Source organism: Tursiops truncatus, chromosome 14 (genome assembly GCF_011762595.2).
Source record: "Tursiops truncatus isolate mTurTru1 chromosome 14, mTurTru1.mat.Y, whole genome shotgun sequence".
NCBI classification, from domain to species: Eukaryota; Metazoa; Chordata; class Mammalia; order Artiodactyla; family Delphinidae; genus Tursiops; species Tursiops truncatus.
Window position 1 is genome coordinate 30,600,051 of NC_047047.1, and position 14,939 is coordinate 30,614,989.

At 40.7% G+C, this 14,939-nt stretch overlaps 2 protein-coding genes across 16 annotated transcripts in view; one reads left to right on the top strand and one right to left on the bottom strand.

Moving 5' to 3' along the window:
• AAK1 (AP2 associated kinase 1) overlaps positions 1-14,939 on the top strand; it is a 167,767-nt gene that overhangs the window by 120,875 nt on the left and 31,953 nt on the right. For 6 of the 15 annotated variants that reach the window (XR_012325663.1, XM_073791281.1, XM_033838361.2 and 3 more), the window contains 4 exons: positions 618-850; positions 2,067-2,224; positions 3,527-3,631; positions 7,916-8,011. Coding sequence is in view for 14 of the 15 variants with exons in the window: in XM_073791281.1 (XP_073647382.1) it covers positions 618-850; positions 2,067-2,224; positions 3,527-3,631; positions 7,916-8,011 (592 nt within the window). In the remaining variant the exon portion in view is untranslated. The remainder of the gene's footprint in view (positions 1-617; positions 851-2,066; positions 2,225-3,526; positions 3,632-7,915; positions 8,012-14,939) is intronic. The other 9 variants (XM_019942707.3, XM_033838360.2, XM_033838364.2 and 6 more) reach the window with 5 other exon arrangements.
• On the bottom strand, positions 4,087-4,487 carry LOC109551137 (large ribosomal subunit protein eL36-like). The gene has a single exon (XM_033838366.2). It carries the CDS (start codon positions 4,425-4,427, stop codon positions 4,110-4,112), a length of 318 nt encoding a protein of 105 aa, XP_033694257.1. The 5' UTR covers positions 4,428-4,487; the 3' UTR covers positions 4,087-4,109.

A 14,939-nucleotide genomic window follows, 5' to 3' on the forward strand; every position in this document is an offset into this window, starting at 1 on the left:
TTCTCAGGGGTTGCCACAGAAACAGAATCCTGTAAGACCCATCCTATCAATGAACTAGAGTGTTAACAACAAAAGCAAAAAAGTGCTGCCATTTATTAATCACAGTGAGATTCTGTCTCATTTAACTAGTAGTCTGAGCTCTGTCAGAAAGGGATCTCTTAGCAGAAATCACTCAGCTCAAATGTGTTTTAGCTAGAGGTGTGCCTTCATTGGCTTGTAACTGTGCCAGTAGAATGCTTAAAGGCTGCCCTGTGGAGGCATTCTGAATGAGTTCCTAAAGCAGAAAGTGGTCCTTTAGGAAACTCTCTAGGTCTTTAAAGCTAGGACTAGCTTCTGCAGTCTTTGATCTGGGTCGAGTTACATATGGTTACCCTGTACATTATTGCCGATGAAGATTGAAATTTATAGATAAGCACCAGGTAAGTACCATGCTGGTATCAGTCTCAAGGCTGCAGCTCAGATCGTCAAAGCCTTGTTTTTTTCTTTCTGGGTGTTCTTGATAAACTGAGCCATTTGAGCCATATGTTAGCTCTCACATGGCATTTTTGTTATGCTCGTCTGCTTATTTGTTTTTCCTTTCCCTTTTTTTTTTTTAACGCTTTTGTCTCTCTTCCTAGCAGATTCAAGCCCCCATAAGACAACAGCCAAAGGTTCAGACAACCCCACCTCCTACCATCCAGGGGCAGAAACTCGGATCTCTCACTCCTCCATCGTCCCCCAAGGCCCAGCGTGCTGGGCACAGGCGGATTCTCAGCGACGTGACCCACAGCGCAGTCTTTGGGGTCCCTGCCAGCAAATCAACCCAGCTGCTCCAAGCAGCTGCAGCTGAGGCCAGTCTCAATAAGTCCAAGTATGTACTGCTTTTGTGGACAAGGGCTGCTGGGGAACATTGCTGTGTGATTTTTGCATGTGTATGTAGTTGTGTGTAGATGTATATGTAGGGGTGAGTGTCTGTGTTTATTGAGAACTGAATTTTCCTGTAGATCAGACTGATCTTAAGAAATAATTTCCTACTTGCCTCACAGTTTCCAGTCTGTCTTCCATCCCATACTGTATCATGTGTTTTCTAAATTCTTGATCTGATCAAATCTCTCCATGCTGATAACATTTCATTGGCTCCCCATTGCCTGTAGAATAATATCTGAACCGACTGGTTAACAGACCAAGGACTATTATATCACATTGGTGGAACTGCCACTCTCCTCCTGGTCCACTTAGGAAATGCTTATTTATTCATCAAGATCCATGTTGGAGGTTATATTTTCTTTGACCCTTCCTCTGGTATCATATATAATTTTGTCTGAACCCTTTTTTGAGCATGTATCACACTCTATTATCATTATTTATTTGTATGGTTAGCAGACCTAGCCTGCAAGTTCATCCACAGCAAGCACCGTGGCTTAATCAACCTTTGTAAATCCGGTGACAGGCTCTGTGCCTGACATCAGGTAGATTGCAGTGAGTGTTTGTTGCGTAAATGCAGTGTCAGGCTCTCAGCTTTCTTGGAACCATATACGGAAGTTAAAAATCTTTAAATTGAGTCATTAGGTAAATGCAAAGGGCATCAAGAGGGACTTTAGAAGAAAATCAGGTGATGATACCCAGGGGCTCAAGATGGTGGTAAATGTCTTTGTTGCTCTTTAACTGTGATGGTGTCCACTGATGCTGGATCCTGACAGATGCGAGGCAGCCGGAATAGGCGGCAGCCCCTCTGGAGCTGTTGTGAATGTTACAGTGGTCACCACAGGATGCACGAGCCTAAGAACAGGTGGCTTTGGGATCCTGAATTGAAAGAACTTGCAGATGAGACCAAAAATCTAAGCAAGAGGTTAAAGATGTAGCGGGAGACAGTGAATCACAAAAGAAAGGGAGATGTTTGTTTCACACAGTGGAAAGGGCATCTTTGGAAACTGTTCCATTGCTACGGGAAGCCCTTTTAGAAACATACTGTAGAAAATAATGGTTTGACTTATAAAATAATTTGCTCTTGAAACAAAGAGAAAATAGGTTGACCCTTTTCAACCTTGATATGTCTTTTTATTTCGTGGGGGTGGGAACCTACCTAGGTCTGCAACCACCACTCCTTCAGGCTCCCCTCGGGCCTCCCAGCAAAACGTTTATAATCCTTCAGAAGGTTCTACATGGAATCCCTTTGACGACGACAATTTCTCCAAACTCACAGCTGAAGAACTGCTGAACAAGGACTTTGCCAAGCTGGGGGAAGGTGAGTAATTGGTGTCTTTTTGTGATTAACTCTAGAGGGGTACGCATGTGAAAATGTAGGCTTGGGTCTTTCTTTCCTTCAAAGACTTGATTTTGAAGTGTATGCACAAATCAGCCTGTATTTTTACTAGGGCACCGAAGTCTCTTCATCCTTAGGAAATCCTGGTCTGTTGTGGGTGGCAGCAAGGAGAGTGGGAAACTTTTAGGAAAGATTTGGTAGCATAGATCAGGATGATAGTGTCAAGCATGTTCACTCCTTGGAGGAATGTGATGGTACCTTGTCCTAAGTGGGTTTATTATCCCAGAAAGTCGTAGCTGCTTACCCACGAGAGTGTGCCCTCATGTAGACACTGAATCTTCATGATCAGAATTCTCTATTACTGTTGACTGACCCTGGAGCGGAGATCAAATAAACAGAAGGTACCATTTCTACCCTCAAATCCACAGTCTAATTTGGAAGGCAAGATACCCACTCACAGACACACATACACCTTGGAAAACAACAGCACACACCCTGGGAAAATTCTACAGTATGATACAGTTCAAAAAAAGTACCTCAGTGCAGACAAAAGCACAGGGTAAAGGAATGATCAGAACGGAGTGAATGATACGAACTTTGACCAAACATTTTAGCTTTATAATTTTATAGACATCTTTTAAAAATCCATACACTTCTTGCCTTTTTTTTCTTCATAGGGCATAAGATTTAACTTTCTTTGACATTTATTGTCAATTTGTTTCATTGTTATGTATGCCAGTTATTGTTCTAGACTGTAAACAGAAATGCCTTCATGTGCTGTTGAAAACTAGTATTTTGCACCTGATTAAGTGACTCCCAAATTTTAAAATTCTTGTATCTATTTTTAGTAATTTCCTGTCACTGTTCTTGTTGTTCAACTGTTGGCTTTTACATTAAGCCATTGTCATTGTGCCTGTCCCTCATAGCATCTCACTACTGCCATCTGTCTTCTCTTTTGCTCTCATAACTACTTTCAACATGGAAAACAGATCATCAAACTCATTAGAATGATGTAGAGATAAATCGATTCAGAGTGAAGGCTGGAGGCATTGTGCTCTGAGTAATGTCCTCAGGCTTTAGAGCTTTAGACTTCCTTTCTTTCCTCAGCTGTTTCTCAGTTACTGCAGTGACCAGACAAGGACCTTTGAATAGCCAAGGTGTTGCCATAATGCAGTAAAATGAGTCAAGTCTAGATGTCGGTTTGGAGGGTGCCCTTCACCCCTGGCCTGTGTGTGCATCATGGGGTTCTGCTGGGATGAACCGAGTGGTATTTTGTCCCTCCAGGCAAACATCCTGAGAAGCTTGGAGGCTCAGCTGAGAGTTTGATCCCAGGCTTTCAACCAAGCCAAGGTGATACTTTTGCCGCTTCCTCATTTTCTGCTGGAACTGGTTAGTATGGCGAACACCTGAAGCTCAAGACTCACTGTTGTGACCTTCCCACTGGTTTCCAGTCCACAGATAACCCTAGCATGGCAGTGAGCCCCAGATCCTGGTGGTAACATAGTTTTCTTCATTCTGAAGATTTCCTATAAAAAGATCGGGATAAAAAAAGATCTAGAATCACTTTGAATTAGAATGGCAGGGTGATCTGGCAGTAATATACAGGATTTGTTCTCTCAAGTCCACATACATGTTTTTCAGCAAATATTTCTAAATTTCAGGAACATTACTCTGTTAATCTCTTGTAATTGCTTAGGTTCTTTGGAATGACTTGAGGAGTTCTAAGAATTAGATGCTCTATCCTATATCTGAGTCTCTTCTATGCTGTGTTTTTGTGCATGTGTGTGTGTGCTTATGGGGACAGGGAGATATCTTTTTATTTTTATTTTTTTCTGAAGAAGTTTTATTGTGCACAGAGGGGAAGGGCTCAGTCCTTCTTGGCTGCTGCCTTCCTCACGGCGGCCAGGACATTGCTCAGCTCCTCTCTCTTCCTCTTGGCACAGATGTGTCCCCCCACCCTTTTCTTGATGAACTTGAAGGCCCGCTTGTCCTTGGAGACCTTGAGCAGCTCCATGGCCCGCCGTTCGTAAGAGGCGAAGCCGCACACCTCCTGGATCATGTCCCGCACAAACTCGGTGCGCTTGGTGAGGGGCCCGTGGCAGCGGCTGCGCCTCGGCTTGCTCACGTTCTCGGCCACCTTGTGGCTCCTGTTGAGGCCCACAGCCATGGGGTAGCGCAGAGCCATGGCTGCTGCTCTTTAATGGCTGCTGTGGCGGAAGCGAGATACCTTTTTAAATGAGACGTTTAAAAAAATTCTAGAAGTAATTATAAAAACCTAATTAATATACATATTTAGTAATTTATAGAAGAGCATAGAGAAGAAAGTTAAGAGCCCCATGATCTCACCCCTGAGAAATTAGCATAGCAATACCATTTGGATGTCTGTTAGTGGCATTTAACCTTTCTAGGGTCACAGATATCTTTGTGAATCTAAGGGAAGTTACAGATCTTCTCTTTCACAAAAATACATGTGTCCACAATTTTGTGCACAATTTTCAGCCTCAGTTTATGACTCTAAGGTACATCTTTATAGTCATATTTTAAAGCCTAATTTTTTTTGCTTACAAAATTTGGCATCTTTCCCCCATATCATTAAAGGAGCTCCTCGAATATAACTTTTAAAATATCTACATTAAATTCCTTTATGTGGATGCATCCTAATGTATTTAACCAGGTACCTCTTTTTTAAACATTAATTTGATGTCAGTGTTTTACTGTTATAAATTCCTCAGCAATGGATGTGAGGTTTTGAATATGTTCTTTGTAGGATATGGAATTTGATCCTTCAAAATTGATCTTTTTAATTATATTGATTAATTTCTGCTTTTAATTTTTCATATTCTTCCTGCTTTCTTTGGGTGTATCAGTATTTTTCTAACCTCGTAAATTTATTTCTGATTAGAACTTTGGCTGTTGTTCCGTAACATTTGCTATGTAACGCTCTATTTATTTATTTATTTATTTATTTATTTAATTTTTGGCTGCGTCGGGTCTTAGTTGTGGTACTCGGAATCTTCCTTGCAGCATGTGGGATCCTCCGCTGTGGTGCGTGGGCTCCTCGCTATGGTGTTCAGGCTTCTCTCTAGTTGTGGTGCGTGGGCTCAGTAGTTGCGGCGTGTGGGCTCTGTAGTTGTGGCGCAGGGCTCCATAGCACGTGGGCTCTGTAGTTTCAGCATGCGGGCTCTGTAGTTATGGCCCACATGCTCAGTAGTTGCAGCTCGTGGGCTTCGTTGCCCCACGGCATGTGGGATCTTAGTTCCCCGACCAGGGATCCAACCCGTGTCCCCTGTATTGGGAGGTGGATTCTTAACCACTGGACCACCAGGGAAGTCCCTGTAATGCTCTCTTATTCTCATTCTTTTCTGGATGTTTTTAAATTTTAAATTTTAAGTTTTGATTTCTTTACCCTAGAGTTATTTAGGATATATTTTCATTGCATTGTGATAATATGGCCTCTGCAGTATTTTCTCTTGGGTATTATGCAGGAGTTTGTTATTCATTCTGTAAACGTTCTATGGGAGTTAGTAGTTCCCACTTCAATAAATACTAATCTACAACATGATTTTTAATGGAAGAACAATAACATTGTATTTAACATCCCCTTTGATTAATACTTAGGTTGTTACTAATTTTCACCACATAAACATTCTTGAAGCCAAATTTTTATTCATATCCTTTAAAATTTCTTTAAGATAGCTTTTAGGGGATTATTTGCTAAATCAAAAGATATGTGTAATTAAGGCTTTTGGTGCATATTTCCAAATTGCCCTCCAAGAATGCTATACAAATTTTATTTCAGTCAACAGTGAATGAGTAATTTTCACCTGTTTTTCCCAGACAGACCAGCTCAGAGGCTGCAGACAGAGGACATTGTTTACTGGCCATTTTTATTTCTTTTGGGATTTGTGTTGTTCATGTCCTTTTTTTTTTTTTTTAATGTGCTGTGTTTATTTTGTTCTTATTAATATGTAAGAGCTCTTCATGTGTCATATTGTAAACTTTTCTCCCAATTTGTCATTTGTCCTATGCAAGTATTATCTCATCTGACCCTCTCAACAACCCTCCGAGGTTGCCACATCATCCCCCCATCAGTTATGGTTGAGGTAACTGAGCACAGGCTAGTCTCTTTCCCAGGGTCACATAGCTAGTAAGTGGCAGAGCTGGGACACCGACCCTCTGGCTCTAGAACTTCCTCTCTCAGGTTTTCTGCCTCATAATAAGGCAAATTTAGTAATAATGTCCTAGAAAATCATCTATAGTTTCAAATTTTTTTTAATAAAAAAATTAAATACTTTTTTTTAAAGAATTAAATACTCTAAATACTTTTTTTTAAAGAATTAAAAAAAAATTTACTATGTGTTCTTGAAATCAGCAAAAGTGAACCTAAGAAAAATAGGAAACTGTAATCAAAAAGATAAAGGCAAAAGATAAAGAATTAGACAACAGAAAAAGAGTAGTTCTATAGAGTTGTCTTTGAAAGGTAATAAAATAGCAAATCTCTAGCTAGAATTACCAAGAAAAAGAGAAACACAAATACATACAATAAAATTGATGTATGCAAAGAAAATTATAAAAGATTTAAACATTGGTGAATCCAATAGCAAGGAACTATAAACACACAAACACACACACACAAATGTGAGTACATGTGAAAACTGAATAGAGTTTAGTTAACAGAATTGCCCTGATGTCAGTGATATTGAACTATGGTTGTATAAGAACTCACCACTGGGGGAAGATGGTTGAAGGGTTCACAGAGTTCTATGTACTGCAACTTCCTATGATTCTACAATTACTTGAAAATTAAAAGGTTCTTTTTAATCCACTTTATAAAAGGCTAAATTAGATTTTAATTCAGGAACTAACTCATTATTAAAATGCAAGGTAAAGAATGGTAAAGACGGAGCCAGGAGACCTGTGTTTTGATCCTGGGTCTGCTGGTGGACCTCTGTCTAGTCTCTTAACTTCTGGGCTTCACTTTTTTTTCTGGAAAATAAAAAAATTATGATAGAAAGTGCTGAGATCCCTTCAGGCTCTGATATTCCATAGGGTGTATAGATTTCTGTAAATCTAGAAGTTTGCCAAATATAGGATGAATGCCAATAGTATGGTAGATGTAGTCCAAAGGTTAGGGTTTATCTAACCTTCCAATAGGGAAGAAATCTGCTTCTGTCTCTTTGTGTCTACCTAGCACTACATTTGACCTATGGTGATAGAATAGGACTCAGTCCCTAAAGGACCTCAAGAGGGAAATGGGCACATAGGAAGTACCTATACACATATTCTAAGTTACAAAATAGACAAAGTTTGTTTACCTACCAAAATGTGTGATAAGGATAGTAGTAATTGCAGTAGGAATTCTGAAAGAGATCACTATAGACTGCAGTATCCAAGGAAGACGTGGAATTTCAGATGTACGACTAGCCTACTTTTACCATTAATTGCATCTCAGACTACGTTGCAAGGACCAGACTGTACATCTTAGACATACTTTGCTATTACATTGAATTATATCCACTCATATTTCTTTATTCTGCCTCTAAATTTAGACTTACTCTATAATTTGAGTTGGGTTAATAGATGGTAAGTACATCTGGATTTACTTGATGTTTTCTGCTTTTCTCTTTTTTTCTCTCTCTTCTTGATCCTTCCTTCCCCTCCAACCAATTCCAGCTGAAAAAAGGAAGGGTGGGCAGACTGTGGATTCTAGCCTTCCTCTTCTAAGTGTATCTGATCCTTTCATTCCTCTTCAAGTACCTGATGCACCAGGTAGGTAAATAAAACTGATCTGAAGTTAAGTTACATCCCGGGGCTTCTTGAGAGTTCTGTTTTAAACACTCCAGGAAAAGGACCTGAATTCCAATACCTGTTAATAGGTGCTGTTGTATATTTTTACTGTCTCAATAAGAGGGGCAAAATTCCCTTGTGGGGTCACTAGTCCTTAGCAAAGATAATAAATTCAGCTCAGATTATACCAAGTTGTATTCCACATCATATCAGTCTCAAGTTTCATATCCTTGACTGTGTTAATGGTAATATAAAGGGCCTGTGTATCGCAAAGAGCATTAGTTCAGTGTGATTATAACAAGGGGGCGGGGAACCTATAAGCCTATGATAGAAGGAACAAAATGCTAATGGTGTAGTATAATGATTGGATTATGAGTGACTTCCTGTTCCTATTTTGCTATAATGTGCTTTTATTTTTAAAAGATACAAATACATAATAAAATTTGATAGGGAGTGTGAGTCAGGAGACCTCGGTTCCACTACCTTCCACTATCTGGGCTTGACTCTTCGTCATCGAAATAAGTAATTCTAATCTCCCCTACTGTCTGCTCTGTACCGATTTTTAAGTAAGCAGTCTAAAAAAGTAAGAAACGGTTAGTGTGATCTGATTGAAATAGCTTTTGAAACAATATCATTGGATGCTTTCCATTTGGAGTTCGTGAATGCCAAAGATTTCTCTTCGCGCTCCCCTCCCCATCCTTTTGGGGGAAGGGGAGCAGAATGTGAGGAACAGAAGCCACCCTTTCTCTTCTTTTTCAGTCTCTTTGAAAAAGCAAATAGATCCAGCTCCTTAGAAACAGCTGACAGTCATTTTGCTGCTGATAGTTTTTTCTTTTCTCCCATTCTTACCCCTGTCGATTTCTTAAACTAAAAGTCTTAAACTAAAAGAATCTGCTTGGTTTCTCTTCTCTCCCAAAATGTCAGAGGGATTTATTTGATTGATTGCCTTAAGATCGGAAGTGATTGTGATGTGCATATCCTCTACTTACTAAGACAGACCACAGCTAGGTTCCCAAGATAGTTTTTATTTCTTTAAGTAGTTTGTTGACCCTTCTAAGAGGAAGAAGAAATTTGCCCTGATCAGGTAGTATTGTGTAACTTTGTAGCTTGCTGGACCTGGAGGTAGGTCAAAAATATCTAAAGTCACTAGGGAATGATTCAGGATAGGGTAGTTAAAGAAAAGAGAAGAAAGAATCAACAGAGGTCCTTTTCTCTGTTGCATTCATCAGGCATGCCCAGCAGGGCCAAGACAGGCCAGTTTCAAGCAGAAGGCTAGAAAGGATGGGCTGTAAACTCGAGCTAGGGCCCACTGGCTTCTTTTTCCTCCCTTTTGTGGCAGTCATAATATCAGACAAGGAAAAAGGGATTATTGAGGCCTTCTCCCTTTGGTACCCCTTTTGGTCCATGCCTTGCTCTTACCTAGATAGCCCATGGACTGCAGAACTGGAAGGGTGACCTCTTGGCACAAGCCAGAGGATGAAAGCATAAATCAGACATGTCACTCCTTTGCAGTCCAGTGAATTCTCAAATCACTGAGCACAAAATCCAGGCTTCTTACCATACCTACAAGACCCTGACTAGTCTGGCCCTTGGCTACCCTTCTAACCTGAGCTCATAGCATTCTTCCCTTCAGTCTTTCCTCCAATAAGCTAAGCTAAGCTTATTCCCACATCAGGGCCTTTGCACTTTCTGGTACTCTGCCTGGAAAGCTTTTCCTTCTTGTCATTTGACATTTGGGTCTCTGCTTAATTGCTGTCTTCTCGGAGAGGCCCGACGTGGTCCCACGGGCACTGTCACTCACACCCCGTGGCTTTTTTCTTCCTAGCATTTATCATGACATTGTCTGTTTCTACTTGTTCATTCCTCTTTCTCCACCAGAATGCCAGTGTCCTGAGGGAGGGACCTTGTCTGTCTTATTTACCAGTGTACTGTTAATGCTGAGAACACTGTGGGGTGTAGCTGGCACTCAGTGAGTATTTGCAGATTAGATGAATGAAGTAAATGAAACCTGAGGCCGAAAGGCTTTTGGCAGCCCCATTACCCTCCATTTCCTTCCCCAGCTACCAAACACCAGACTACTATCTCCATAGCCTTCCGCCTCTGAGTCTGCCAACCCCTAGCCAGGCCTCCTTCCCACTCTTGAGGGGGCATAAACAGAGGCACAGCCCACATGTCAGGAAGCTGCCAAACCCTGGGATGAAAGTAGTAGGTAAGCTCAGCAGATTGTTCAGCTCCTCCTTTCATGATGCTCTCCAGAATCTGGGCTAAGTATGGCATGTGACCACTGTGTCTTTGATTACCTTATTTACTGTTATATGCCCAGCCTGTAGCACATTGTTATATAGCTCCTTTATCCCTGTATCCTTCCTCAGCATCTTGAAATGCCCGAGTGAGGAAAGGGCCGAGAGTCTGCGGTCTCTGGTACCTTGGCAGACTGCAGGTTTGTCTCCTGCCCCTCAAAGCAAGCAGTTTGTCACTCCCTCCACCGGTGGTGGACACCGGTCAGGTGTGTTGGTTGGTTGGTTGGGTTTACATACATGCTTCCCTCCCACACTCAGCCTTCCTGATGGTGAGAATCATGGAACCTTAGCCTCCTGACAACTATGCCTTTTGTGACTTAACATTTTATTTTATGCTTTTTAAATGTTTTCACATATGATTTCCTTTGAGCCAGAAATAATACTGACCGGTGGGTATGTCCAGTAATCTCTCTCTTCGTGAGTAGGGAAGTGAGGCCTTAGTGCTGCTGTGACTGTGCTCCTTCTTCCTGGTGGCTCACAGCACCCACACAGCGAGGGGTCGTTTGGGGACAGATCCCAGCTCAATAAATCCTTTGACTAGAGAGCTAAATTTAAGGGTTAGGGAGATACAAGAATGGATTTGAACTTGTAAGAGCTTGGTTCTAGCCACTTAGTAGCTAAGTGATTTTGGTCAAATCACTCAAACTCTGTGTTCTCCCCCTCCTCAGCATTGGCCATAGTAGAACCTACCTGCGGACTGGCTTGTGTGGCTCAGATGAAATCATGTATTTGAAATTGCTTTGGGAACTCTGAATTAGTATAAAGATAGGAAGTGCTATAACAGCTTTGGTTCCAGGCCCTTATTCCCAGGGGCGCAGTCCTAGTTATCAAGAAGTCTTAGCAATGGTATTTTTGTCTTACAGACATGAAACTGGCTCTTATGACCTATGACCTTTGCACAACTCAGAGCCATCAAAGTAGAATTCCTTGATATCAGCCATTGTTAAACTCTAAGTGAAGGGACACTGGATAATTGGAGGTGTTTTTCTTTCTTTTTTAAGGAGTATTTTTCTTTTCCAAAGCATTGTAAAACAAATTTTCTTAGAAAATCTGGCATAAAAAAATCACAGCCGAGCATTTGTGTGCTCATAAAGCTGCCACACGAAGCCTAGCTCTAGGGAGCCTCAAAGTATTTCACTGATGCTCATATGCTGTGTGTTCATTTATTCTGCCTTTTATTTGTATTAGGGAACAGATAAGCTATAGGTGGTATCAAAGGTTTAAAAAAATGGTAGAGAAGATTGAGGAATTTTCTCTGAAAATTGGTGGAAAGATTTAATCATTTTAAAAAATTGTGGTAAAGTATATGTAACACAAAATTTCCCATTTTAAAGTGGACAGTTCAGTGGCCTCAAGTACATTTATATTGTTTACAGCCATCACCACCATGCATCCACAGAACTTGTTTTCATTTTGCAAAATCGAAACTCTGCCTATTAAACAGTACCTCTCCGTTCCTCTCTCCCCCCAACCCCTGGCAACCACCATTCTACTTTCTGTCTCTATGAATTTGACTACTGTAGGTGCCTCATATAAGTGGAATTACACAGTATTTGTTCTTTTGTGACTGGCTCTTTTCACTTAACATAATGTCCTCATGGTTCGTACATGTTGTAGCATATGTCAGAATTTCTTTTTAAAGCTGAATAATACTCTGTTGTGTTTTGTTTATCCATCTGTCAGTTAACACATGGGTTGCTTCTATCTTTTGGGTACTGTGAATAATGCTTCTTTGAACGTGAGTGTGCAAATATCTCTTCAAAACTCAAGACTCTTTGAGGTACATACCCAGAAATAGAATTACTAGAACCTAACGCTATTTTTAATTTTTTGAGGAACTGCCGTACTGTTTTCCACAGTGACTATACCCTTTTACATTCCCGCCAGCAGTTCTCAGAGTTTGAGGAAAAGATTTTTATAGCAACCCCTTAATACTGACCTTTCAACATCAGTGTTCCACAAGACTGAGCAAGAATGCATTAGTTGCCCCGTAAGTGCCCTTCCTAGAATTAACAACTGTTTTTAAAAAAGTACTTCTTGGCTTATGGCACTCCGTGTTCTCTTGAAAAGTAAGCAAGAGGAGCTGTGTTTTCTCAGTGCTTTGTTGTCAAGATAGGCATTCCTCTCAGAGCTATTTGCTTGGCATCTCCCTCACTTCCAATTGCTGTCTTGTGATATTTTAAAAGTCCAAGGTTGATCAGAGTATGTGTCTTTACTCTGGAAAGTTTTTCCTCCCACGGATTCAGTTCTGTAAAATGGACTCGGAATGAATGGGTCATGGTGGTTGACTTTTGATTCCAGCTTGCAGATGTCACAGGTGGTTTAGTGTCTGGTTTCTCAGTGATAGGAGCTAGAGCAACAAAATTCTAAAAACAGCATCTCTCATTACAAGACATCAGGGCTTACACCCCAAGTTAGACAAGACGTAAATTTCCAGAACCACAAAGCTGTAGCAGCCAAATCATCTTTATCGATGGGGCTTGCATCTGGCTCTTCCATGTCTGTAAGTTCAGTCTGCTTTAGTCCTCATAGCCGTAGTCCTAACTAGGGTTGCAATGGGCCGTGAGCAAGCCCTTAGTCCTACGAGCCTGTATAAATAGATATCTACCCTCATCTTTGATATTTTAAAAGAGAAAAAGCTCACAACTTGCAGTATATCCTGGTCTCCTGCCAGGAAGTGGTTCTGACTGTCTGGCCTTAGACTGGTTTATGAAGGATTTGTACCCTTTTCTGTGATTTATATTTTCAGTTACTAAGTCTTGAGAGGAGCGGTATGAGAATCTGAAATGGATTAATCCCTGTCTCCAACTCTAGCAGCTGCCCCCTCCTCTCTTCCCCTAATCCCTCACGCCATTTGACTTATGTTTAAGGAGAGGGGAGATGCTCAGAAGAGAAGACCCTTTCATTCCCCCCTTCATTTCAAAGTACTAACAATCCTCTCCTTTAAAAGCACTCTCGGTTTCCACGGTCCAGGCTAACTAATTCTGCATCCATTTTTCTTCAGGGGTCCACCTTCTCAGTCTTTTAACCATGATTTCAGCGCTTTTCCAAGCTCTTAACCTGACTCAGTTTTATTTGGGAACCCTAGAGACTTGAGAAAGAACTGATTATAGTACTGGGAATGTGATAAGAAAATCACACCAACAGAAAAATAGGAGCAGACAATTCACAAAGGACAAAAGATGAATTATCAGGAAATACTATTTTTCTAAGGGTTCACCATCATGATGAATCCAAGAAGTACCAATTATAAAGCAGTGAGGTGCTGCAGCTTCTGCTGTCAGATTGGTAAAGATGAAAAAAAGCTACCACCTCAGGCTTGGTGAAGGTATCAGAAAATGGACACACTCAGATCCTGCTAGTGGGAGTAGCAGTTAGTACAGCTTTCAGGGAGGACAGCGTGGCCTTTAAGATTTTACTTCCTTATTGACTTAGCAATTCTTTTCTAATACATTGTCTGAAGAGCACATGAGTATGCTTAAATATTTATTGAACGTTCAGAGTTTATAGGAAAAGGTTGGAAGAGCATTTGTTAAAAACTCAATAGTGACTGTCTCTACAAGGGAAATTATGGGTAGTTTTATTTTCATCCTTTTTTCTATTTTTTAACATCTTTATTGGAGTATAATTTTTTTAACATCTTTATTGCAGTATAATTGCTTTACAATGGTGTGTTAGTTTCTGCTTTATAACAAAGTGAATCAGTTATACGTATGTCACCATATCTCTTGCATCTCCCTCCCTCCCACCCTCTTATCCCACCCCTGTAGGTGGTCACGAAGCACCGAGCTGATCTCCCTCTGCTATGCGGCTGCTTCCCACTAGCTATCTATTTTACGTTTGGTAGTGTATATGTGTCCATGCCACTCTCTCACTTTGTCCCAGCTTACCCTTCCCCCTCCTCGTATCCTCAAGTCCATTCTCTAGTAGGTCTGCATCTTTATTCGCATCTTGCCCCTAGGTTCTTCTGACCTTTTTTTTTCTTTCTTTTTTTTTTTTTTTTTAGATTCCATATATATGTATTAGCATACGGTATTCGTTTCTCTCTTTCTGACTTACTTCACTCTGTATGACAGACTCTAGGTCCATCCACCTCACTACAAATAACTCAATTTCATTCCTTTTTATGGCTGAGTAATATTCCATTGTATATAGTGCCCACATCTTCTTTATCCATTCATCTGTTGATGGACACTTAGGTTGCTTCCATGTCCTGGCTATTGTAAATAGAGCTGCAGTGAATATTTTGGTACATGTCTCTTTTTGAATTATGCTTTTCTCAGGATATATGCCCAGTAGTGGGATTGCTGGGTCGTATGGTAGTTCTATTTTTAGTTTTTTAAGGAACCTCCATACTGTTCTCCATAGTGGCTGTACCAATTCACATTCCCACCAGCAGTGCAAGAGGGTTCCCTTTTCTCCACACCCACTCCAGCATTTATTGTTAGTAGATTTTTTGATGATGGCCATTCTGACCGGTGTGAGATGATACCTCATTTTGCTTTGCATTTCTCTAATGATTAATGATGTTGAGCATTCTTTCATGTGTTTGTTGGCAGACTGTATATCTTCTTTGGAGAAATGTCTGTTTAGGTCTTCTGCCCATTTTT